This window comes from Littorina saxatilis, linkage group LG13, assembly GCF_037325665.1.
Source record: "Littorina saxatilis isolate snail1 linkage group LG13, US_GU_Lsax_2.0, whole genome shotgun sequence".
Lineage (NCBI taxonomy): Eukaryota > Metazoa > Mollusca > Gastropoda > Littorinimorpha > Littorinidae > Littorina > Littorina saxatilis.
The window spans coordinates 5,235,866-5,263,537 of record NC_090257.1 but is presented as its reverse complement, the minus strand read 5'-3'; the positions used below and the strand labels follow the sequence as shown (position 1 = coordinate 5,263,537).

At 44.9% G+C, this 27,672-nt stretch overlaps 1 protein-coding gene across 1 annotated transcript in view; it reads right to left on the bottom strand.

Annotated features, from left to right (window-relative positions):
- Positions 1 to 27,672, bottom strand: part of LOC138945927 (uncharacterized) — a 42,387-nt gene that overhangs the window by 11,336 nt on the left and 3,379 nt on the right. The window contains exons 3-15 of the mRNA XM_070317445.1: positions 25,781 to 25,852; positions 25,139 to 25,410; positions 21,589 to 22,662; positions 15,655 to 15,735; positions 14,663 to 14,921; positions 11,111 to 11,262; positions 8,222 to 8,518; positions 6,494 to 6,587; positions 5,098 to 5,264; positions 3,322 to 4,158; positions 2,901 to 2,942; positions 2,563 to 2,639; positions 571 to 772 (exon numbers count right to left, since the gene is read on the bottom strand). Of these exons, the coding sequence (XP_070173546.1) occupies positions 571 to 772; positions 2,563 to 2,639; positions 2,901 to 2,942; positions 3,322 to 4,158; positions 5,098 to 5,264; positions 6,494 to 6,587; positions 8,222 to 8,518; positions 11,111 to 11,262; positions 14,663 to 14,921; positions 15,655 to 15,735; positions 21,589 to 22,662; positions 25,139 to 25,410; positions 25,781 to 25,852 (3,626 nt within the window). The remainder of the gene's footprint in view (positions 1 to 570; positions 773 to 2,562; positions 2,640 to 2,900; positions 2,943 to 3,321; positions 4,159 to 5,097; positions 5,265 to 6,493; positions 6,588 to 8,221; positions 8,519 to 11,110; positions 11,263 to 14,662; positions 14,922 to 15,654; positions 15,736 to 21,588; positions 22,663 to 25,138; positions 25,411 to 25,780; positions 25,853 to 27,672) is intronic.

Genomic DNA, 27,672 nt, shown 5'->3' with positions numbered 1-27,672 from the left:
GAGGTAGCTCCAATAGCTGAACAAGCGTTCAAGTCTGCCAAGAATCGCTGCTTAAAACTATGAGCATTTGCGCTGTTCACACGGGCAGTGACTTTGATTCGACCTGACGCAAAACTAAAATGGCTTGAAAGTTGAGGGAAATTTGGTAGAAAGTCTGCAATGTGAACAGCCCTTTAGTGTTATACAAAACTGTCTCTTCAACAAAAACAAAATGGCGATGGAGACTTGCTTTTTTTTTGTTTGTTTGTTTGTTTGCTTGACGCCCAGCCGACCACGAAGGGCCGTATCAAGGCGGTGCTGCTTTGACATATAACGTGCGCCACACACAAGACAGAAGTTGCAGCACAGGCGTCATGTCTCACCCAGTCACATTATTCTGACACCGGACCAACCAGTCCTAGCACTAACCCCATAATGCCAGACGCCAGGCGGGGCAGCCACTAGATTGCCAATTTTAAAGTCTTAGGTATGACCCGGCCGGAGTTCGAACCCACGACCTCCCCGATCACGGGGCGGACGCCTTACCACTAGGCCAACCGTGCCGGTACGAGACTTGCTTGCCAGTCTCACCTGGCCGTCAGTGAAGTGCAGCGTGTAGGGCACAGCGAAGGGCACCACTCTGTCCACCTGAGCGTACAGGTCGATGGCGTCTTGCTGGCTGGCTACGTACGTCAGACGCGGGCCGCAGATCAACTGCAGCATGTTTGCGATCCCTTCGCCTTCACCCTGAGGTTGTGAGCCGCTGCGGAAGGTGACTGGCACTGCCAAAATCCTGCAGCAAGAACAAGCTTATATTGACAGAGGCATGTACTGGGGTTGTGAGCCGCTGCGGAAGGTGACTGGCACTGCCAAAATCCTGCAGCAAGAACAAGCTTATATTGGCAGAGGCATGTACTGGGGTTGTGAGCCGCTGCGGAAGGTGACTGGCACTGCCAAAATCCTGCAGCAAGAACAAGCTTATATTGGCAGAGGCATGTACTGGGGTTGTGAGCCGCTGCGGAAGGTGACTGGCACTGCCAAAATCCTGCAGCAAGAACAAGCTTATATTGACAGAGGCATGCACTGGGGTTGTGAGCCGCTGCGGAAGGTGACTGGCACTGCCAAAATCCTGCAGCAAGAACAAGCTTATATTGACAGAGGCATGCACTGGGGTTGTGAGCCGCTGCGGAAGGTGACTGGCACTGCCAAAATCCTGCAGCAAGAACAAGCTTATATTGACAGAGGCATGCACTGGGGTTGTGAGCCGCTGCGGAAGGTGACTGGCACTGCCAAAATCCTGCAGCAAGAACAAGCTTATATTGACAGAGGCATGCACTGGGGTTGTGAGCCGCTGCGGAAGGTGACTGGCACTGCCAAAATCCTGCAGCAAGAACAAGCTTATATTGACAGAGGCATGCACTGAGTTGGGTTTTTTCTGTCTGCACAGTGGTACCCACTTGTAAGACTTTCCAAAATCTTAAAAAATCAAGTCTTAAAAGAGAAGGGGTCTTAAAATGGAGGTCTCCCCAAAATGGAGAATGGTTGCCTAAACGGTGGAGAAAACGGTCATACACGTAAAAACCGACTCGTGCAAAAACAACTTTGCCCTTGACTTGCAACAGAACAGTAAGGACATGTTTAACTTGCCCGGTTTATCACAAGCAAGGCTTACGCAATGCGCTTTCTTTGCCATTTCTAAACTGATAAGGTGCAGGAAAAAAGCTCTGTGCTAGGGCATAGACCATTTATCCTGGACCGCCAACTAGCTCTCTCTCCGCTCTATCTCTCTATTACGAGGTATCGCCTCTCGTGGCCTTTCAGAAATCAGGGGGGGGGGGCGTCATATCCGGTGTCGATTGTAACCATGGACGCTATTATCGAAGTTGCAGAGGTAAGTTCTGAAAATGCTAAAATAAACTCAGCAAAAGTGCATATGGAACATGTTTTTCGATGAGTTTTGTCAAGTTTAGTTTGGAGTTTTGGAAAATCCAGTTCATTGTCACCTCCCATTGTCACAAATAACTGGAGCGTGCTTTCTTTCCACTGTCTTCGAATCGCTGGCCTTTCAAACCGGACGTGACGCGCCCCTGAAAGTCGAGAGAGAGCTGGGGTTGTAACCTCGAAGGGTCACGTGACGAGTTGGCGGTCCAGACTATTTGGTCTATGGCTAGGGTAACAGAAGTTAAATGAGGTGGTTGTTTGAAGGAGCAATGCAGCCTCAATTATAGTACCAACATTCACAGTTTATTCTCATAACACATTCGTAAACTATGATGCATCCTTGCACCTTGTGTGTCTGAAAATGTATTCATTTTTTCTTTACGTAACCAAGTGCACAATACACTGGAATCACCTTTGAAGGCAAAGCAGCCAGACCCTATTGCAATCAGCTCTTTTCGTAAATCTGACAGGTGTGATCTGTCTAACTGATGCACAAGAAACATAGATGCTATAAATAGCTCTCAAGGCTGGGAGACAACTCTGTCAACACAGAGCAGCTGCTGTGAAAGGGAGACTACTGCATCACCCTGTCACATTTATGTTTCAAGGGGCAATAAATAGTAAATGGTTCAGCATACCAACCTGACTTTGCACTTGACAGTGGAGCTTGAAGCAAGTGGTACAAAATCTCGACTGACATCCACAGGGCACAAGCAGATCTGAAGACAACAACAATTCACCTATCAATATCACTTCAACTCTTGGGTACAAGAAAACTATTCGCAACATGAACGTCCTTGCCTTTGGTTGGATTCAGTTATCTTTATAAAAATTTTAAAAAAGGCCAATATACTGGACAAGCTGAATGGAAAAAAAAAGATATAACTGTCGTGATGGCATACTCAAATGCTTATGACTTAAAATTCAAATTTACTTTCCGACTGAGTCAGCAAAAATAGCAATGCAGTATAAAAACATACCGGACAATTATTCGCAAGCTCTCCACTGTGCTTTGCAGACATCTGTAAAAGAAATGAAATAAAATATTTTAAAAAAGACCATCTAATATAAGGGCAAAAGTTAATCATGCATTCATTCATTCATATCAAGCACCAATTAAAATTTTTTATCTACAATGCAGCCACGATAAACACAGGCACAACAGTATATCTGCTCTTGTGACACAGACAGACACTGCTCCTCAAAGGCAAGTTTCAGAAAACAAGAAAAGCAAATGCTTATACGACTTTGTGATATTATATGTGTTATATGAATCAAAAATAAAATATTTACTCCACCTATTGGGTCCCAGAACCTACAACTTTAATGCTTAAAGGGTCCTTTAAGTTTAACAATGACACGACACAGACACAGACATTCTCTCTCTCCCTTATAACTGACCTCCAGACAGGTGTGACAGAAGACCCCAGAGCAGGCTTGATGCGTCAGCAGCTGGCTGTCCATCAACTCCTCCAAACAGATGGCACAGGTCTGCCATTGGTCAATCACCCCTGAGGCCCCGCCCCTCGAGTGTCCCCCCTCCCCCTTGTCCTCCTCTACATCGTCCAGCGTGGACCACATCTGGGAGGACGCTAAGTCCGCCGTGGAAGGTATGTGGTCCATCTCCACGTCCATGGAAGAAGGGGACTGAGGGAATTCGCTGCAATAGTCCGCGTTCAGGTTCAAATCCACAGGCAGGCAGTTCCCGGAGTGGTCCGAGGTCGGGGAGGTGGGAGGAGCTGAGAGGTTGGGGTGGGGGTCGGACAAGAAGCTGTCCCGGTTGTTCCACTCCCACAAGACCGTGCCTATCAGCATGGGGTCTGCAGCAGGCGGTTGCGACTGATCCAAGTCATCTTCCGTGATAAACCCTGCCGGTCTTTCTCCGCCGTCTGTGACCTCTGACCTGCCCCCCTCCTCTACGCTCATTTCTGATTGGCTGAGGCACGGTCCCGCTCCCGGTGACCTCGACCTTGGACTGTCTCTGCCGTCGTTGAGCATGGTGTTCAGCTTGTCAGGAGATGAGTAGTCGCCGGCCTCGTTGTCGACATTGACGGAGAGAGGCTGAGACATGGTGGCAGAGGGAAGAGGGGACGGAATGCTGTGTAAGGTGTGGGGAGGCTGCTGGTCCATGTCTGCGATGGAGGTTCCTTCCGGCGGCATCTCCGGTGGCGGCAGCATTTGAAAGGCGTGAATGGTGCGGTTGGTGTCATTGACGTACCGCAACATTACGTTGTCCTCCTGCAGAGAAATGCAATACAATACTTTTAAAAAAAAACCAATTTCTTACTCAACAGTGTAATTCGATGCATGGCTGCTTGAAAGAACAGCCAGTCAACAAAATTAATGTTTATCACACTACTATGAATAACTCTATCCCAAAAATAAATGCACATTCATCCCCTCAGCTCCTTTTGCATGAATTACACTTAACAGCACGACAATAAAAAAACCATTAACGCATAACACACTAACTTAAACAAGAAATTCCTCCGAGGTAGGAAAAACACCCCCGTCTTTACCATTCTCACTGCCACCAACTGAGAAGGTTATTTCCCTTTGACCATTAATATGTCCCTCTATAAGTCCTTGTAGAATCTTAATCCACCAATAACTCCCTAACCGTGTGTTTGACTGGTCCCAATTTTTGTACGGACCGTCTCAGGAATGTATAGAACCTGTTCACCAAGTTTGGTGACGATCGGTCCGTTCATTCTTGAGATCTATATGCGAACACAAACACACAAACAAACAAACAAACAAACACATCGACCGAATCCTATACACACCCCTATACCGGGGGTGTAATAACTCTATACCAGACATAACAATGTGCAATCACCCCCTCAGTTCCTTTTTACAGAAATCATAGCAAGACATCAAAATGGTCAAATTTCAATGAAATTGTCACACGCCTCAGCCAGAGTGACATCACATATCTCAGTGATGCAGAGTGCAAGGGGATGAGAGGTTGGGGTGATCTGAAGCTGGTGACACTTCTCAAAGAAATAGGCATAGCAAAAACAAAAAAGTGTTTTGTTCCTGATGAAGCTTTCATAAGCAAAAATTCGTACCGCCTTGTGCTGTTCTTGTGTCGGTGAGTACAGATATCTTTTGTTTGTTAAACTTTGTTCATCTCGCCACAATCACTTCGTTGTTTAGATAGCAAAAACAGCTTACCAGCAGCCTGGAGATATGGTTGTTGAGCACCTCAGCTAGAATGACGTCACCGTTCTCCGTGGACGTGAGGGTCTGAAGCTGGTGACGCAGTCGCTGCACTTTGTCGTTCTTGTGCAGGGTGAGCATGTAGCGCACTGTCGACTTGTGGGGCCGCACAAATATCACACCTGAAAAGTCACTTGTTATTATATTATACTTATATGTAGTCACTACTTTTTGATAAAACTGAGGACAGTGACACCCCCCCCCCCCTTATTGTCCATAACCTCAGTAAATTTACTTCATTTAAAGCAACCCTCAAACACCCCCCCCCCCCCCTCACACACACACTTCTCAAGACCAGATTTTGTTGTTGATTTTTTCAAGGTCTTAAATGTGGTGTTCCACTTCTTCTCCTTGGTTCACAGGCTGGGCGGGGATGTAGCTCAGTCGGTAGCGCGCTGGATTTGTATCCAGTTGGCCGTTGTCGGCGTGAGTTCGTCCCCACGTTCGGCGAGAGATTTATTTCTCAGAGTCAACTTTGTGTGCAGACTCTCCTCGGTGTCCGAACACCCCCCGTGTGTACACGCAAGCACAAGACCAAGTGCGCACGAAAAAGATCCTGTAATCCATGTCAGAGTTCGGTGGGTTATAGAAACACGAAAATACCCAGCATGTTTCCTCCGAAAACGGCGTATGGCTGCCTAAATGGCGGGGTAAAAAAACGGTCATACACGTAAAATTCCACTCGTGCAAAAAACACAAGTGTACGTGGGAGTTTCAGCCCACGAACGCAGAAGAAGAAAAGAAGAAGATTTTTTGCACGAGCGTGTTTTTACGTGCATGACCGTTTTTACCCCACCATGTTGGCAGCCGTACACCGCTTTCAGGGAATGGCGGTTCCACTATACTACTATGTGCACATGCGTCCATGGTCCCATCAACAAATCTGTGTGAGAGATAAGGTGTGTGCGTGTGTATAAAGATCATGCAGATTTCTATACAGGCAGAGGCTATATTACTGCCATGGTTTCAGAACATGCTACCAACATGTCCTCAACACATTCAAAGGTAAGACTGCCCGTGTACAGATATTTGCATGATCCTTGTACACTTGCACACCTTATCTCTCACACAGATCAGTCCATGGACATGTACATGCACAGATGTTCTTGCGCACACACACACACAGACCCAGATACACACACACACACACAGACACACAGATGCATACACACACAAACACACAAGCAAGCATGCATACACATACACACACAAACACACACAGACACAGCTACACACACACAAACATACAAAGCACGCACATACACACACACACACACACAAACATGCACAAACACACACACATTTTACATTGGTCATAGAAATACACTATTTCAGTACACCATAAACTTACAGATCTGTCGTTCCATGGCGTGGGGAATGGGCAAGGAGAGGTACATGAACGGCTCATAGGTCACAGATACATGATCACACTCTGAGCACACCACCTGAAAAAGAAGCAAAGATGTTACTTGCTCAACGCTCATTGACTGAGAAAATAAAACACAAACAAGAAGGGCAAAGCCCATACGACTCACATGCTTGACCTTGACATGACCTAATAACTAAACCTAGCAATGACATCATACACTAAGAACTGCTTTACACATTTTTCCTACCAAAATACATGTGACCTTGACCCAAGGTCAAGGTCATCCAAGGTCATGCAACACAAAGCTGTTAATTCAAGACATAGGAAGTACAATGGTGCTTATTGGCTCTTTCTACCATGAGATATGGTCACTTTTAGTGGTTCACTACCTTATTTTGGTCACATTTCATAAGGGTCAAAGTGACCTTGACCTTGATCATATGTGACCAAATGTGTCTCATGATGAAAGCATAACATGTGCACCACAAAATTGTTAAGTTTCAAACAGTATCTTCCATAGTTCAGGGTCAAGGTCACTTGATTGTATACAATCCAACTTTGAAGAGCTCCTGTGACCTTGACTTTGAAGCAAGGTAAACCAAACTGGTATCAAAAGATGGGGCTTACTTTGCCCTATATATCATATATAGGTGAGGTATTCAATCTCAAAAACTTCAGAGAAAATGGGAAAAATGTGAAAAATAGCTGTTTTTTAGACAACATTTATGGCCCCTGCGACCTTGACCTTGAAGCAAGGTCAAGATGCTATGTATGTTTTTTGGGGCCTTGTCATCATACACCATCTTGACAAATTTGGTACTGATAGACTGAATAGTGTCCAAGAAATATCCAACGTTAAAATTTTCCGGACGTCCGGACGGACGGACGGACGGACGACTCGGGTGAGTACATAGACTCACTTTTGCTTCGCATGTGAGTCAAAAAAGACTGAAAACACCACCAGCTACCGCCAAATCTTATTCTCCTTCCACCTGTTAAACTTCTTTATTCTCCATATACCCGCTTCAAGAATGACCTCTGTAAACTTTAAGACTCCTTCTTCTTCTTCTTCTGCGTTCGTGGGCTAAAACTCCCACGTACACTCGTGTTTTTTGCACGAGTGGAATTTTACGTGTATGACCGTTTTTTACCCCGCCATTTAGGCAGCCATACGCCGTTTTCGGAGGAAGCATGGTGGGTATTTTCGTGTTTCCATAACCCACCGAACTCTGACATGGATTACAGGATCTTTTTCGTGCGCACTTGGTCTTGTGCTTGCGTGTACACACGGGGGTGTTCGGACACCGAGGAGAGTCTGCACACAAAGTTGACTCTGAGAAATAAATCTCTTGCCGAACGTGGGGACGAACTCACGCTGAAAGCGGCCAACTGGATACAAATCCAGCGTGCTACCGACTGAGCTACATCCCCGCCCCTAAGACTCCTTCAATATTAAAGACCTGACTTTCTCAGATTTTTGTTAAAAGTTGGGGTGCCACAGTGTCCTCTTCCTCACACATGAATGACCGCTGGGTCAAAGTACAGTCAACGTAATGTTTCGTTTTGTCATAAATTAAGCGTTCCAATAACATACCATTCTTTTTTTGGATACACACATGAATGACCATACAGTGATTGTAACGTTTCGTTTTGTCATAAATTAAACGTTCCAATAACATAACACTCTCGTTTTTGAATGCAAACACTCACTGTGCTCTTGAACTGTCCCTGGAAGGTGTCCACCACCACACTGTTGTTGCGAGCTTTGTAGCAATCCCACGCCGCGTTTGCTGTCGCCACATCTGCCGCCGTGAAACAGTGCGCTGGGTTTGGCGATGCTGGGTTATCTCCCACCAAGCTGCCTCTCGACGGAGGTTCTTCTTCTTCTTCGTCGTCTTTCTCATCCTCCGAGGTGGAGCTCTCTGCCTCCCCCTCCATCTCCCCCTCTTCCGTCTCTGTGCTTTCTGACGTGGACGCCTTGTCGGAGATGTCCTCTCGGATGTTACTCTGAAAAGATGTCGACAAGTTGCACATCATTTAACACTTTCTACCCCACCTATGTTGACCAAGTTTTTTTTAGCCGAGACTAGCTGTGCTGCAGCAGGTCACTCAGAATTGTAGTAACTGTGTAGCAACTGTGCATCAACACACTGGAATGTAGGCGTAAGATGGACGCTACAGGAAGCGACTGAAGCTAACAGTCTAAGCGGATATATCCACACCTGGTCAAATAGAGCCATATGAGTGGGTACGGATATATCCGTACCTGGGAGACAATGAGTTAAGACCTGATTTTCTCAGATTTTTTAGGTTTTACAAGGGGGTTTCACTGTAGTAGTCAGACCTGGGAACCCCTGTTTTGCACTTTGAGTATTCTCAAACAAACTTGGTGTATTTTCAAAAAAATGAACGTACTCCACACAGCGTTTGCACATCCATGATTAAAACATGCCTCATGCGCGTCCGTCACACCGTTAATTAAGTTTACCTATACATTTAAAACAAATGGTTTTTTTCCAATTTTTACTGACACAAACTGTACCGTATTTGACGGGACTACAAGCCGCGACTTTTTAAAAACAAGAAGGGCAAAGCCCATACGACTCACATGCTTTACACATTTTTCCTACCAAAATACATGTGACCTTGACCCAAGGTCAAGGTCATCCAAGGTCATGCAACACAAAGCTGTTAATTCAACACATAGGAAGTACAATGGTGCTTATTGGCTCTTTCTACCATGAGATATGGTCACTTTTAGTGGTTCACTACCTTATTTTGGTCACATTTCATAAGGGTCAAAGTGACCTTGACCTTGATCATATGTGACCGAATGTGTCTCATGATGAAAGCATAACATGTGCCCCACATCATTTTTAAGTTTGAAACAGTTATCTTCCATAGTTCAGGGTCAAGGTCACTTCAAAATATGTATACAATCCAACTTTGAAGAGCTCCTGTGACCTTGACCTTGAAGCAAGGTAAACCAAACTGGTATCAAAAGATGGGGCTTACTTTGCCCTATATATCATATACAGGTGAGGTATTGAATCTCAAAAACTTCAGAGAAAATGGGAAAAATATGAAAAATAGCTGTTTTTTAGGCAACATTTATGGCCCCTGCGACCTTGACCTTGAAGCAAGGTCAAGATGCTATGTATGTTTTTTGGGGCCTTGTCATCATACACCATCTTGCCAAATTTGGTACTGATAGACTGAATAGTGTCCAAGAAATATCCAACGTTAAAGTTTTCCGGACGGACGGACGGACGTCCGGACGGACAGACGGACGGACGGACGGACGACTCGGGTGAGTACATAGACTCACTTTTGCTTCGCATGTGAGTCAAAAATCTCATTGCGGCTTATAAAAAGATGCGGCTAAAACGTTACCTAAACTTGAATAGTAATTCACCTAATGGAAGTCGCCGCGGATTTTCATTTCGGTCGATTAGCGATTACCGGTACTTTATTAGCTCTCTACTCAAGACTCGGCGCTTTTCTCTTTCTTTCGCGAATCTTCGTTTGTCAACAAGTCGTCGTGACAAGCGTACAGAGAAACACCGGATGTATCAGGATCTCGCGCGCGCGTGAGATTTCGTTTTTATGTGTCTCGCGATAGTTGGAGGAGCGAGAGCCGCCATGTTGTGTTTTCGTCTGCTCGAAATGTGCGCAAAAGTTGTAAATCATCCCAAAAAAGCTTTTTCCGGGCGGGACTACATGTGTGTGTTGGTTACAAATTGTGTGTGTGTGATATTTTTCTTCAAACTTTTTCACTTTTCTTCTTTGTTTCACTTGTTTATTCTCGGAGCCGATTTCGCCAAATACCGTACTTTCGTTTGCCTGGTTGTTTTGATTGATTGACACGAACCGATTATATTTTTTTCGACGGAGGCTAATATAGCGACGTAATCATGTGCCAAAATACTGGATCGGCTTCAGGATGGGCCTGTGAAGAAAAGTAGTCTAGGAATTTTTCTCGTCGTATTTTTTTCCCACTGACCGTACTGAGCGTATTCTCGACAATCATGCGTACAAAATACGGCGAAATCGTATGGGTTCCCAGGTCTGAGTAGTACTCAAAGGGCAGAGTTTTAACACATGCTGATAATGTTCGATCAACAAATAACTGACAATTTTCCGTACAGCCACAGAAAACAACCCTCAGCAACAAGAGCGTTTCTAGCTCAGCCACACCACACAGCCACACCACACAGCCACACCACACAGCCACACCACACAGTAAACACAAACAAAACAAGAAATTCCTCCGAGGTAGGAAAAACACCCCCGTCCTTACCATTCTCACTGCCACCAACTGAGAAGGTTATTTCCCTTTGACCATTAATATGTCCCTCTATAAGTCCTTGTAGAATCTTAATCCACCAATAACTCCCTAACCGTGTGTTTGACTGGTCCCAATTTTTGTAAGGACCGTCTCAGGAATGTATAGAACCTGTTCACCAAGTTTGTTGACGATCGGTCCGTTCATTCTTGAGATCTATATGCGAACACAAACACACAAACACACAAACAAACAAACAAACACATCGACCGAATCCTATACACACCCCTATACCGGGGGTGTAATAATCTCACCTTGGTCAGCGTTGCCTTCAGCTTGGACAGAGCCTGCATCTGGACGTTCTTCTCTACCTCCAAGCTGACCATGTCCGACGCTAGCTCCATCTTCTCTGCCACTGCTGCCACTGTCACCGCATCGGCTTTCACACACTCCAGCCCTTCTGTGGCTGTAACACAGGGTTTCATTTTTTTTCATTTTCATTACTTTATTGTCCCATCCCTGCGATTTTTTTTTTCCCTTCTTTATTTTCATTACTTTACTGTCCCATGGCTGCGAAATTTGGGTTGCTTCCTCCCAGTGGAAAGCTAGCAGCAACAGAGTCGCGCTACCCAGGTGTGTGCATGTGTAGGTTTAATCAGCCACCTGCACTTATTGCAGAATGACCCAGGTCTTTAAAGGCCGCCATATACGTAGCGCTCATTAATTAATTCATATTGTTTACATGTGCCAATAATGTTATAAAACTCTACCTAAGGGATATAATAACGATTGGCTGTAGCTTTCGAACACAGAAAAAATTATTTCAGAACAGTAGAACCCCCTGTTTACGACTTTGGAAAAACCTTGAAAATTAGGTCGTAACAAGAAGAGCAAACGCTCGATCGAGTCACTTTCGCAGTTCTGAATATTATATGAGGCATCAGATGGACAGGAAGAAATTGCTATTCACAACACAATGAGTCACGTTCACATAAAATTTGAGCCCGGTCACTTTTATAGTTTCCGAGAAAAGCCCAACGTTAAGTTGTGTGTTGCCGAACAGAAAAGGCTAGTTATCTCCCTTGTTTTTCTGATAACGTTCGTAAAAGGCTACAGATGTAAATACTTTGATGTAAAGAATAATCCTACAAAGTTTCAATCACATCCGATGAACTTTGTCAAAGATATAAAATGTCTAATTTTTCCTTTGACGCTGACCTGTGACCTTGAAAAAGGTCAAAGGTCAACAAAACCATCGTTAAAGTGTAGAGGTCATTGGAGGTCACGACTAAACAAAATATGAGCCCGATCGCTTTGATAGTTTCCGAGAAAAGTCCAACGTTAAGGTGGTGTCTACGGACGGCCGGCCGGCCGGACAGACTAACACTGACCGATTACATAGAGTCACTTTTTCTCAAGTGACTCAAAAAGGGGGGGTCTTAAAAGGGGGTTTGAGTTTTTGGCCGGTCGGTCATGAACTTGGTTGCAGTGTATGTACTGTCATGTTTACACACAAACACACAGTTGCAGTTTACTGTCATATCAAAACCCACACACACATACACCCAAACACATCACAGCAGAACAACTTGAACTCAAATTTCAAAGAAAATGTACTCATGGCGTAATGCTCGCTCCCCGCTGAACGAAGCACATTTGACATTGTGGCGCAACCAGTAAAATCCGAATGTCCTAACTCGATAGAAAGCATAACGACTTTTCTCCCGAATCATCTTTCCGCTCATATGAATGATTCGTCGCCTTGCATCGCTAAACTTGACCATGATCGTTGAGGTCTTCGTACAGGCTCCTCTCTTTGCATACTTTCGCTTCGCTATCCTTCTCACCATCTAGATAACACCGAGTCATTATCCTTCACGACACACAGGATTTTCGTATTCCCGACTCCCAAGGAAGTCGCCGCGGATTGCCACTTCGCTCGATTAGCGATTACTTTATTAGCTCTCTACTCAAGAGTCGGCGCTTTTCTTTTTCTTTCGCGAATCTTCGTTTGTCAACAAGACAGTCGTCGTGACAAGATAGCGTGCAGAAAAAACCCAGGATGTATCAGGATCTCGCGCGTGCAAGATTTCGTTTTTATTTCTTCTCGCGATAGTTGGAGGAGCGAGAGCCACCATGTTGTGTTTTCGTCTGCTCGAAATATGCGCAAAAGTCGTAAATCATCCCAAAAAGCTTGGTCGTAAGTCGCGTTTTGGGTCATTATTCTTGACGATACACAGGATTTGCGTCTTTCCGACTCCTAAGGAAGTCGCTGCGGATTCTATCGTGCGTGTTTTTTCGTCTTGCGATAGTTCGAGGAGCAAGAGCCGCCATGTATTGTTTTCGTCTGCTCGACTACACATGCGCGAAAGTCGTAATTCATCCCCAAAAGCTCAGTCATAAGTCGCGTTTTGGGGTGAGTCGTTCACTGGGGGTTCATTATATAGTAGAATGCATCCGTGGTAGCAAAATCGGTCGTAAAAAGGGGGTGGTCGTAAACAGGGGGGTCGCTAAGGGGGAGTTCTACTGTATTGCAAAGTGGTGTTGAAAGTGTCGAATGTAAACAGAACAGTCTCAAAGTGAAAGTGGATGTTTTCCTGAAATTGCGAAGTTAACAAGAATACAGAAAAGCGCACTTTCCTGCTTAGCACAATACGCTACAACGCTAATCTGGCGTGTCAATATCACTACGTTTTGCATGTGGAAGGTGAGCGATTTCTTTCACGCGGGGATTGACGAAGCTGTACTGTCTGTGTTGGCGGTCTAAAAATAGCCCAAGTCCTGGAGAACTGTTGCTAAACATAGCAATAAAGAATTAATTATTATAAAGAATTAATTATTTCTCGCAATTGGTAAGGACTTCGAACCTAAAACTTTACAGGAAGCTTAATTCATACATCCCCGCAACGATGGGAAAAGCCCTGGAAGTAATTAAACTAATTAAATAGGACTATGTCAGCCTTTAACGTGCCACAGTGGTGACGGGGGTGGGACATGGATACCGTCTCTGAGTCTGCACATAAAGTTGACCCGTGCCCGGCCCGGCCCAGATTCGAACCCGTGATCACAATTCCAGTGCTCTACCAACTGAGCTACCGGGCCCCAGGGTTTGTTTTTGATGTACACTTTTTTTTGCACATGATGTGCAGGTTTAGAAATCATCCAGTCAATGTTTAACACTTTAACTACATAATGTACAAAAGTGTAAAAGAAAGTTTTACTTAGATGCTAGATCTAAAACAGGCAACCAACCCTCACTTCACAAACGTGATGGCTACTTTACTACAAAGGGAACAAATTGATACAGCATGGTGAATTCCACTTTACATTAGGCCAAAAAAAAAATAGGTCTGTTTACGGTAACATAGGCCCAAAAAATAGGGTCGGTAGGTCGGGATTTTTTTTTTTTTCCCCAAAAAACCCATATTTTTACGTTATTTTGCCAAAAAAACAAAAAGATTTTTTTTTTTTTTTCCCCAAATGCCAAAAAAAAGTCTAGGGTCGCGCGAAAAAAATAGGGTCGGTCGGGTTATCGTAAACAGACCTATTTTTTGGGGGGGGCCTTAGCAAGATCTAGATGTGGCACTTTTCAGCACGTGTACGGGAACATGTACGGGTAACGTCATCAAATCTAGTGTTTACGTCACGCGTTTGCCAAGATCTGTAGTCTTGGTGGGAGCAAAACAACGTATGATTTGGAACATTGGAGAAAACAAGTGAGTTACGGGTGACGCAATATCTACACGTACATGTACAGGTCCTTGCTACACATCTGATCCTCTAGAACTCTGTATTTCATCAGGCAGCTTGAGGAGACACGTGGGGTAATGGGTTAACACAAACACCAGCCAAACAAAATGACATACCTGGTTCGGATCCTTTCTGCAGGGAGGTACCCACCAGGCCACTGTACCCCACCAACACCTCATCCTCGTAGTCATAACTGTTGTTGAGGAGGTTCGGATCGGCTGCAGGCTTGCGGAGAATGCTGCTGTGGTTGCGCGTCTTGACAGACTTCACCAGATTGCTGGCGCTGCTCAGTTTGTCGTCGGCGATCAATGGGTTGCTGATGTTGCTGCTGCCGCTGTTGCTCCCAAGGGTCTTGCCTATCAGCGCTTTCTCCACCTGAGATGGGGTGAAGCAGTTTATTCATGTAAAAAAGAGCAAAATACCATTCAGGGGCGTGAACCATAACACCCGCCAGCCCCGCCCACGGGTACGGTGGAAATCATGTCGGCCAAGTTCAAATTCCCGCTCTACCTGCCCAGCTGGCAACCTCAAAATGGATAGGTCACATTCATTTTTCCTACTGCCCTCCCAGCCACCTCCCTCTTTCAGAAGGAGTGAAGTACTGCCACCAACCCAACCAGGCCAGCAGACACATTCATGGGTGAAACTGATCAGAATTGAAAATAAGGAAAATGAGGTCGGGGTCCAGGGGCCGCCCAGGCCCTGGTGGGGTGCAGTGGCAACACCTCGCTAGGGGGCCCAGGGGGGCTTTGCCCCCCGGAAGAAAATGAAAAATCAGGCTTTTAAGGATAAAAGGAGGCCTATCCTGGTATCTCAAACACACAAATTTGCACATTAAACAATGTAACAAATGCCAAGCTGTAGTCCGATAATTCGCGCGCCCAGTGAAACAAAGACTCAGCGATGTCCGGTCACTGTGTTAGGAGAAATACGGATCGGATCGCCGGCGAAAAAAAAAAACCACATGACCCTGATGGGATTCAAACCCACGACCTCCCGGCCCACAGCCCGATGAGCTAACCACTGCGCTACGGGGGCCGGTTCACCATTATGTTTCTTCTGGCATCCAGCAATTGGCCTACCATAGCAATTCCTTGTTTTTCCTCACCTTGTCTTCCTCCAGGCTATGAAGAGCTTCCTGGAGCAAGTTGACCTCTTTCGACACAGGTATTTGGCTGCGGTTGTCCATCTAAAACATTAAAAGAAATCCCGTGAAGAGTTATAACAACATTTAAAGTTAAAAAAACAAAGGATTACTGTACTTACCGATACAAAGACGACACAAGACGATAACTAATTTTCGCTTCTGGAAGCTTCATCAGGAAAAACAAGAACACAAAAGACAACAAAAAGCAGACGCAACACGGAACGAACAAGGTTTGAAAAAAAAATGGAGGGGAAACGCGCAAAAACAACATTAAGTCAAGCTGTCAGCATCAAAGTACCTGATTAACACCAACAAACAGTCGTCGCCGAGACTATATTTCAGATAGTCTCGATTAACCACACACGGGTCACACTTGCATAGCTGCCAACTTTTCCCAGATAAAATTAGGGAGGAATGAGCGTCTCGGCGCAAAGCGCCGAGCCAACGGCGCAAAGCGCCGAATGCTAGGGGGGTCCGGGGGCATGCACCCCCGGAAATTTTTTGAAAACAAGAAGGGCAAAGCCCATACGACTCACATGCTTTACACATTTTTCCTACCAAAATACATGTGACCTTGACCCAACCCAAGGTCAAGGTCATCCAAGGTCATGCAACACAAAGCTGTTAATTCAAGACATAGGAAGTACAATGGTGCTTATTGGCTCTTTCTACCATGAGATATGGTCACTTTTAGTGGTTCACTACCTTATTTTGGTCACATTTCATAAGGGTCAAAGTGACCTTGACCTTGATCATATGTGACCAAATGTGTTTCATGATGAAAGCATAACATGTGCCCCACATAATTTTTAAGTTTGAAACAGTTATCTTCCATAGTTCAGGGTCAAGGTCACTTCAAAATATGTATACAATCCAACTTTGAAGAGCTCCTGTGACCTTGACCTTGAAGCAAGGTAAACCAAACTGGTATCAAAAGATGGGGCTTACTTTGCCCTATATATCATATATAGGTGAGGTATTGAATCTCAAAAACTTTAGAGAAAATGTGAAAAATGTGAAAAATAGCTGTTTTTTAGGCAACATTTATGGCCCCTGCGACCTTGACCTTGAAGCAAGGTCAAGTTGCTATTTTTTGGGGCCTTGTCATCATACACCATCTTGCCAAATTTGGTACTGATAGACTGAATAGTGTCCAAGAAATATCCAACGTTAAAGTTTTCCGGACGGACGGACGGACGTCCGGACGGACGGACGGACGACTCGGGTGAGTACATAGACTCACTTTTGCTTCGCATGTGAGTCAAAAAGGATGCAAAATGGTGCAATCTGGTGCATTCTGAAGATAATAATTGCCAGTTTCTGGCAGCAAATTTTGTCACAAAAAAGGAAGAATGAGCTGGAGAGAGAGTAGATGTAGTGACTTACCAATGCACGTCAAGCTTCCTTCTACAGTATTTCATACTTCTTGACACTCACATCTTCCAATTGTGTGGGGGAAGATATCTTTTGCTATCACAGTTCACAACAGCACCAAAATCATAGTTCATGTTTGTTACTTCCTTGAGTTTATTTCACAATCCAAAAGTCACAACACACTACACCTTCCAGGGGTATGAAACTGAAAGAGATTGCTGTTGCCATCACAGTTCACAACAGCATAACTGGCATGGATCAGCGCTCATAGTTCGAACATCGACGTCTGAAGCGAACAGTTGGGTAATCTTTCTCGTCTTCTCGACGACTGTCCCCCGGTTCCGTTCATGTTTTGCTGTTCATTGTCACTGTTCTTGAACGAGCTTCAATATCCCCCCGGCCTCCATGTCCGATGCTGATATCTTCGCGGCACTTGGTGCAAAACGCGAAATGTATGCCGCGTCTTGTCGATTCGGAGATGAAGTCATACTCTTGTTTGTAACTCTTTTGAAATTTTACAAGAACTTTCGGGCTGACTTTCGGCCGCTGGACCGTTGTTTTCTTCATTTTGTGGTCGTCTGCTGCTGCTTCTTCTTCTGCTTCTCATCCACATTCGACTGAAGCGCATGCGCTAGCCACAAATCTCGCCTATTCTCGTTTAGTTTCGATTTTGATCACAGCGTTTGTGTGACGAAGCCTCGCGCTAAACGAGAGTTCAGAAGTGAAACTACGCCGAGTACAGGCGCTTGAAAATACACTCCAGTCATTATATAACTATACTCGAAAAAAATTAATCGGGAAACTTTTGCACTATTCGGGAAAATCCGGGACTGGACATAAAATCGGGAATTTCCCGGTTTTCTTGGGAGGGTTGGCAGCTATGCACTTGTCTCTGCGTAGCGTGCAAACGTAGTACTTAGGCCTACTTAAACCTTTGTTTGTTTGTTTGTTTTGCTTAACGCCCAGCCGACCACGAAGGGCCATATCAGGGCGGTGCTGCTTTGACATATAACGTGCGCCACACACAAGACAGATGTCGCAGCACAGGCTTCATGTCTCACCCAGTCACATTATTCTGACACCGGACCAACCAGTCCTAGCACTAACCCCAAAATGCCAGACGCCAGGCGGAGCAGCCACTAGATTGCCAATTTTAAAGTCTTAGGTATGACCCGGCCGGGGTTCGAACCCACAACCTCCCTATCACGGGGAGGACGCCTTACCACTAGGCCAACCGTGCCGGTTCTACTTAAACCTATTTTCTGTCATTCTGAGCACATTTTTAGAGTAAACATGACATATCTAGATATATTTGAATTCAGGAGAAGATGAGGAATACAACGCAATCAATTTTTAATCTGTTTGCGAAAAATCGATTTTAATGACAACTTAAATGAGCAAACTCAGTAATTAATTGTCAAGCCTCCAAACTGAAATGCAATACCAAAGTTCGGGCTTCGTCGAAGATTACTTGACCAAAATTTCAACCAATTTGGTTGAAAAATGAGAGCGTGACAGTGCTGCCTCAACTTTCACAAAAAGCCGGATATGACGTCAAAGTCAAAGACATTTATCAAAAAAATGAAAAAAACGTGTGGGGATATTATACTCAGGAACTCTCATGTAAAGTTTCATAAAGTTTTCTCTGAATCGCTGTACACACACGCACGCACACACACACACCCACTTACACACCACGACCCTCGTCACGATTCGCCGTCTATGTTAAAACATTTAGTCAAAACTTGACTAAATGTAATGAGAAGCAAATGATACTACTAGTACTACTCCACTACTACCTTGTAAACGCCCAGTATTACGTTAACACACACACACCCCCCTTTGGACCAAAAGCTGTGCATAGCGCACAGTCCCTGGTACAGTAGAACCTCCCTTTTGAGACCTCTAAAAATGCGGGGAAATCGGGTCTTAATTAATCAGGGGGGAGTCTTAAAATGAAGGTAAATTTACAGAGGTTTCAATCAATATCAATCAATATGAGGCTTATATCGCGCGTATTCCGTGGGTACAGTTCTAAGCGCAGGGATTTTTTTTTATGCAATTTATATCGCGTACATATTCAAGGCGCAGGGATTTATTTATGCCGTTTGAGATGGATTTTTTTTTCCACAATACATCACGCATTCACATCGGCCAGCAGATCGCAGCCATTTCGGCGCATATCCTACTTTTCACGGCCTATTATTCCAAGTCACACGGGTATTTATTTTGGTGGACATTTTTATCTATGCCTATACAATTTTGCCAGGAAAGACCCTTTTGTCAATCGTGGGATCTTTAACGTGCACACCCCAATGTAGTGTACACGAGGTTTGTGAACAGAACATCTGAAAAATCAAGGTCTTAAAAAGGGGGAAGTCTTAAAAGGGGGGTTCCACTGTAACCACCCACTCCCCACACATTAGGCCAAAAAGAAAAATATGTCCGTTTCCGACCCCATTTTTAAGCGCCGACCCTAAAGGTTTTTTTCGCTTTTCGCACCCCCCCCCAAAAAAAGGGAGGTATTCGGTCGATGAGACTTCACAATCGAAAAGACTTACCTCCCGTTTCCGTCGTCACGCAAAAAAAACATGGCGGCCAATGACGCCGAAAAACGAAAAAAACAACGTAAAAAGACGTTAACAAAACGTAAGAAAAAGGTAAAAAAAAATTTAAAAAAAATAGACCGACCGACCCTATTTTTTTCGGCGATGTTAGCGGAAACAGACATATTTTTACACCCCCGGTATAGGGGTGTGTATAGGTTTCACTCGATGTGTTTGTTTGTGCGTTTGTTTGTGTTCGCATATAGATCTCAAGAATGAACGGACCGATCGTCACCAAACTTGGTGAACAGGTTCTATACATTCCTGAGACGGTCCTTACAAAAATTGGGACCAGTCAAACACACGGTTAGGGAGTTATTGGTGGATTAAAATTATACAACGACTTATAGAGGCACACCCCCGTTGGTCAAAGGGAAATAACCATTCTCACTGCCACCAACTGAGAAGGTTATTTCCCTTTATAGGGGGTGTTTTTCCTATCGGAGGAATTTCTTGTTCTTTTTGGCCTTACAGACAATTCATCTGAGCGTATACTGACAAGATGCTGTTATAAAAGAATGCCTGTGATTAATACTCCCAGCGCCTATATCATATGGACCGCATTACAAAAGAGGATTGACATTTTGGGTGTTCTTATGAGGATGAGGAGGTTGGCTTTGCTTGTGAAAAGACTTGTGCTTGATTTATGATTACATTATGCATTGCAAGAGATTGTCCCTTGAACTGGATGGCTTGAATCAATGGAAATGGAAATGAACTAATTACAGTCTGTGCTTGTTTGTGATGTTTGTTTGTTCACTAAGGCCAAAAAAAAATAGGTGTGGTTACGGTAACATAGCCAAAAAAAATAGGGTAGGAAGGTAGGCAATCACTTTTTTTTTTTAAACTTTTTTTTCTAATGTGTACAAATTAAACCTACTTGACAGGGAAATAAGTGTGCGACTCGGGCGCTTTCGCTTTCATTGTGTTTTCTGCACTCGTTTTCTTGTGTGTGTTTTTTGGTTTTTTTGCAAATCAAATGTAATAAAAAGTTATAGGGTCGGCCCCTAAAAATAGGGTAGGTCGGGTTACCGTAACCACACCTATTTTTTTTTTAGGCCTAACGCCTGTTCGATAGTGGAACCTTCGTTTTAAGACCCCTAATTTAAGACTTCCTCCTTTTTAAGACCTATCTTTTTCCAATATTCTGTTCATAAGCTCTGAAAATGAACCTCCATTTCAAGACTCCCTCCTTTTAAAGACAGGTCGGATTTTTGCGGATTTTTGAAGGTCTAAAAAAGGGGGGGTTCAATTGTCCCTAGCACTAGCAGACCTTGAGTTATCCTTTTCAGTTTTCATTTGAGCTATGAGCATTTGTTATAAAAGTTAAAACCATAAAGCAATAGGATTTCTTTCATGATTTGTTTTTTAGGTTACATTCTGACATGTCGACAAGGCACTTGCACACACACAAACGAGTGTGTCAAAGACAAAGAAACATAGAGGGTTGATATTTTTTCCACAGAAACAAGTCCCATTAACAATTTTGTACCAAGCAACTAACTATCGCTATTTCAAACGAGGAACGTATCAGATATCATGCACAGGATACAGTACCTAGGAGTAGAAAATGCCCACCACCTATTTTGGGGCAAAATTGGTGCAGAAGGTACAAGCTACTTTCCGGTATATACTTTTGGCCTTGACAACACACAGTCACTAAAACATAGGCCCCCAAAAAAAAGGTCTGTTTACGGTAACATAGGCCAAAAAAATAGGGTCGGTAGGTCGGGATTTTTTATTCTTTTTTTTTTTCAAAAAACCATATTTTTACGTTATTTTGCCAAAAAAAATTTTTTTTTTTTTTTCTTTCCCCAAATGCCAAAAAAAAGTCTAGGGTCGCGCGAACGTAAACAGACCTTTTTTTTTTTTGGCCTAACGTAAATCGAAAGAAAACCTGAACACAAAAACATACCTTTGCGAACTTCTCAGAGTCCATAGCAACATCGCCTTGAGCATAGCTGGACACCAGTACATTGGTGTTGAGCGTTTTCGTTTCCTTGCAGTAGAAGTGCAGCGGGTTTCGTTGCGACGAGTCCTGAGGGGAAGAGGCTGAAGGTGGGAGATCATTTTGAAGAGTTGTCGATGGGGTGGAGGTTGTCGCGGTTTCCAAAGAACCCCCGACATACAGGGGCGATTCCGTGTTGTTGAACTTTTTGGAACCAACACCACGATGCACAGTCTTTCCTGTGTCGGCATCATCCACACTTTCCCTGAGTGGTCGGACAAAAGTTTCAGTGGTAGACGACGTAGAAGCACCCTGAGTTGGAATGTCTAACCTAATACATCTTCTCTGGGGTATACTGGAGTTGGTGGGGGGCGACATCTCCATGGAGCCTGCCGCTGGGTCTGCCGAGTTATTATCGTCTGCGCCCGCTTTCCCTCTGGCTGCAACATTAGAGGAAGCAGCAGAGGCTTGCAGAGAGTGGGAATCAGCAGCAAAACTGTCGGGATCGCACGACTCGGAAACCGAGCTCAAGCCAGACCCTGGGCTGCTGCCTTCCGACTCAATCTTCAGTTTCTTGAACGAGCTGCTCTGCTCGGAGTCCGTGCTGTGAGCGGATACGGTTGAATGGTTACTGTCTTCAGAAACGAGAGCCGCCATCACAGCTTCAGCGGGTGATGAGGACGCTCGCTTCAGAGAGGACCTGACCTGACCTGCCTCTGGAGCCATCGAAGTTTGACCTTGACTTGACCGTGGTGAAGGTTCTCCTGCGTTTCCACCCGGTTCTTCTTCACTGGACAGTGATTCTGGGCACAGGAGCTTGGAGCCAGTATCAGCTGGAGCAGACTCCAGGCTTTCCAGAGGGTCGCCCTTGACAGGAGGGTCGGCAAGGTCTTCGTTGTTGAGGTGACCTTGACCTTGAGCATCAATGGAGGGAGTGGGAAGTTGGGTGGAGCTGGTGGTGAGGGAGGAGTTGGTGTCAGTCTGGTTGAGCTGTTCATGAAGCGTGTCCAGCAACAGAGCGAGGAACTCCTGGCAGTCATGCTGAAACAATGAAAATTCAAATCTAACAGCTACAGTAAAACCTGAGTCTAGCGGACCCTTGTTGTAACGGCCACCTGCTACATACGGACAGTTTATCATGGCACGAACACGATTTCAACAATAACTAACCTTTAACGGGCGGACACCTGCCACTTACGGACGCGGACACGATTTTTCGGACCGTAGGAAGTGTAAACACTGTCACAAACGGACACAACGTACATAAAAACGCAACTTCGAAAACTCGACTGTTATGCAGTCAGTGCTCGGCAGCCGTAGCCGTAGCACAAATGGCTGTTGATTGGTTGTCCTGTCCCTTTTCTGACCAATCAGTGGCTTGTTTAGATGGAGACCCACTTTCGCTCACTCACTTTCGCTTTTCCGCATTGTGGATACAGTCACAACCAAAAGCAACAGTAGACTACTGTGTTTGAAAATGGAATCTCCAGCAGGAAAAAGAAAAGCGTTGACTTTAGAGCAGCGTGTCGCTGCCTTGAAAAAACTAGATAGCGGCCAATCATGCCGAGATGTGGCGAAGGAGATGGGATGTGGTAAAACACAGATCGCGAGGATCAAATCGGAAAAAGAAGACGTGATGAAGGAGTGGGAGTCAGGTGCGCGAATCGACCAAAAAACTGTGAAACGTCGGAAAACGCAATATGAAGACCTGAACAACGTGGTATGGGAGTGGTTTTGTACTGCAATGAAACAAGAGCTGACCCAATTTGGTCGAGACACACTGCGGAATTTCCCGTTGAATGACTGATGAAGAGTCAGCTATTTTTAGCTTTGTGACGTCCGACTTGCGTAAGTTTGAATGCACAGTGTGTGTAGGGAACGGGGAAGGTGGGGGGGGGGGGGGGGGGGGGGGGATGTTGTTGTTGTTGTTGTTTGCTACATGTATCATTTGTTTACTCACATTTTCAGTGAGTCTCATGTTCAATCCAATAAATACATACTACAGGACTGACAAAAAGTGTCTTGTTCATTTTACGTGCTCTTTGTAAAATATTGCCCCGGCCCCTCCACCTGTGAAGAAGGGACACCTGTCTAATAGGGACACTATTACCATTCCCCAAGGGTGTCCGTTAGAGACAGGTTTTACTGTACTCTAAACAGACATCGAAAAACAGAAAGACTGCTAACGTTCCAAATTCCAGAAAGAAAAAAAAGTTGAATTTGTGTCTTGTTTCATCAAAAATTAGATGTTCCAATAACTAACCTTTCTGGCCTTTTTGATCACAGCTACTCTGTCCGCTGACCACGACGGCCATTACCATTTTGATCACAGCTACTCTGTCCGCTGGCCACGACAGCCATTACCATTTTGATCACAGCTACTCTGTCCGCTGGCCACGACTGCCATTACCATCTGCCTTTTTGATCACAGCTACTCTGTCCGCTGGCCACGACGGCCATTACCATCTATGCCAAGACTGCCCAAAAACGTATCTTTGCATTGTCTTGCAAGTTTTTCTAGAGATATTCAACATGCTCTATCGTAACAGCACTTCTGTGCACACAACTTAATCACGATTTAGATGCTTAATGATTTTACACTCATAAGCCATCCCCACCACCATCTTAGGCCTCACACACAAAAGACCTTCTAAAGTATGCAAACTTTAGTTTTGTCATTTTCTAATTATTTTTTTTTTCCTTTTAACCTTCGCCGGCACTCGTTATCGACTACACACGGACGCATTCATGGGGCCGTGCAGACCCATGCTTTTCAAAGAAAGAAAAATATGCATATCCTTCCGTGGCACTCGTGGGTCCGTGCGGACCCAGAAGGGTGTTTGATTGCAAATATCTCTTAAACGAGTTGGAATTTTTTAATGAGCTTTTAGAAATGCCTCAGACACCTAAAAAGCTATCATCTCCTAAAAGCTCATTAAATTTCAGTGATAATTAATTAATTAATTAATGGTCAAATTTAGACTACACACGGTATTTGGAACAATTAAAATATTATGGGTCTGCATGGCCTCACGAGTGCCACGGAAGGGTTTGCACAATTTTCCTTCTTTGAGAAGTATGGGTCCGCACGGCCCCACGAGTGCCTCGGAAGGGTATACACGCTTTTCCTTCTTTGAGAAGTATGGGTCTGCACGGCCCCACGAGTGCCTCGGAAGGGTTAATACACGCTTTTCCTTCTTTGAGAAGTATGGGTCCGCACGTCCCCACGAATGCTTCCGTGTGTAGTCTAAATTTGACCATCCATTAATTAATTAATTATCACTGAAATTTGATGAGCTTTTAGGAGATGATAGCTTTTTAAGGTGTCTTGAGGCATTTCTAAAAGCTCATTAAAAAATTCCAACTCGTTTAAGAGATATTTGCAATCAAATACCCTTCTGGGTCCGCACGGACCCACGAGTGCCGGCGAAGGTTAAAAGGTAAAATAAAATAGGGTCAGAAGAAAAAAAAAGGATCAGTAAGGGAATCGGAAACATACATTTTTCCTTGGCCTTACCTGTCTGTAATCTTGAAACTGGGGGTGGTAGAGCCCGAGCAGCTCCTTGAAGTGTACCGGCTGCACCACGCTGTACTTGCCACTCCAGATCTTGCACAGCAGCAGGTAGAAGGCGCCGGTCAGCGTACCGCGGAGAGACTCGGTCAGCTTGAACCGCTCAAACAGGTGCTTCAGCAGCGGGGAGCAGCTGGCCAGGCACTGGATGCCGGCGTTCATGAAGCACGTGTTTCCAAGGTTGTGGAGGCCGCAGCTACCGTGAACTGCCATAGGATCTGAAATCACAGAGTCAACTGCAACAACTACTTCATATTTCAGATATTTCTTGTTTGATGGTTTTTGTTTATGTGTGTTGCTGTTGCCTTTTATCAATCAGGTTTAAAGCAAAGTGCAGCAATATTTTAACTCCAATTTGTCCAAGTCCTCAATTCATTCAAACTAACTGAGGCCCCAGGCACTTCAAGACACCAGTTTTCAGTGCTTTCATCTATCAGGTTAAAAGCAAAGTTGCAGCAACATTTAACATTTTAACTCGAAATTCTCAATTCATTCAAACTAATTGATGCCTCAGGCACTCCAAGACATCAGTTTCTTTACATTAAACTCTCAATGTGATCAGATAAGATGCATCTATAGACACAATACCTTTGACATCTTTGGGCACATATCTCGTCTGCACAGCCATGTTTGGGTTTGCCAGTGGCCCAACAAAGTGCACTGAAACACACAGAGATTGGAATATAAGTTTAATCATCCAAAATGCATAGGACCAGATTCTACATGTCATTATACTTATAGAGATGGGAAAAAAAAGTCACCAAAGTACTTATAGCTCAGTCAATCTGTTATATACTGTTCAAAAAAAGAAACGCATAGCTTGTAATATTTGGTTAATTTAGTTATATGGCTACAAGGATATCCACCAAACTGCAGAAAATGTTTATCTGGTCGTCGACCTTTCGTCCATTGCCACAAGTGAGCTCTGCACGTGACGCATGCGTTATCAGTGGCTACAATGTCAAAATTGCTCATTTGGCATGACCACTCGTCATGCTTCAGTGTAATCTCGTGAAACTCGGGGAATATTGAGCTCTCACCATGTCTTCCAAAACCCATAAAAGCGGATTGTTCGCCACAAAGAAATCAGACGACAATTCAGCGACGAAAGATGGCCCGATTGAGCAGAGAAGACCGCCAAATTGCATTGGGTCGTTTACAAGCAGGCCAAAGTCAAAGTGAAATCGCCAGGCACTTCCACGTGTCCCAGAGCACCATCAGTAGACTGTGGGTCAGGTTTCAAGCCACTGGCTCCGTTGCTGACTTGCCACGAGCGGGAAGACCAAGGGCGACAACTGCTGCTCACGACCGCTTCATACGGCTCCGCCACCTCCAGAATCGTTTCCTGTCGGCCTTATCTTCTGGCCAGGCTCTCCCCGGGCCACACCGATTATCAGACCAGACCGTGCGGAACCGCCTGCATGAAGCAGGTTTGAGAGCTCGCAGACCTCACAGAGGAGCTGTCCTCACCCGCCGCCATCGTCAGAACCGAGTGCAGTGGGGCAACCAGCACCTTCGCTGGACCGTCCGGGATCACTGGAGACACGTGTGGTTCAGCGACGAGTCCTACTTCCTGCTCCAGCGACATGATGGTCGGAGGAGGGTCTACCGGAGAGTAAACGAACGTTACGCGCCCAACTGTGTGGATGAGGCACCCGTTCATGATGGTGGAGGCGTCATGGTGTGGGGGGCGATCAATACCGCTGGAAGGAGCACCCTGGTGCACGTCCAAGGGCGCATAACTGCCCAGCGATACGTGGAGGAAATTCTGCGCCCACACGCCCTTCCTCTTCTGGCTGACCAGGATGCCATATTCCAGCAGGACAACGCTCGCCCGCACACAGCACGATTCACCACCCAGTTCCTCACCGACCACCATGTCCAGGTGCTTCCCTGGCCATCCATGTCGCCAGACATGAACCCGATAGAACACCTCTGGGATGAATTGGACAGACGTGTGCGCAGGCGAGAAGAAGCGCCGGCAAATCACCGCGATCTATTGCAGGCACTTCAGGAGGAGTGGGACACCATCCCACAGCAAGATATCCGGCATCTGATCCAGTCCATGCCCAGAAGGTGCCGGGCAGTTGTTGCTGCTCAAGGCAGTCACACCCCCTACTGACTTGACAGCCTCGGCACCCAATCGTATTGATTGACTGATTGATTTGAAGATGCAAATGAACTGTGTGTGCATTCAACTGTGTCCATACCAAATTTCAAACAAATAATCTAAATATTGGATTTTCTGTTAATTTTTTCGAAAAATAAAACAAATTTGGCAAGTAGCAACTATGCGTTTCTTTTTTTGAACAGTATACAAGAAATTGGTGGTAACCAGGTCATTGTCAAGATGAAAAAAGTGACAGAAGTACTAATAGTAATACTAATAGCTCAGTTAATTTGAAAAAGGCTTCCAAGGAAGGTACCCAGGTCCTTCGTGTCATTGTAGAGATGAACGCAATATGCTAGAGGTTTTGGCG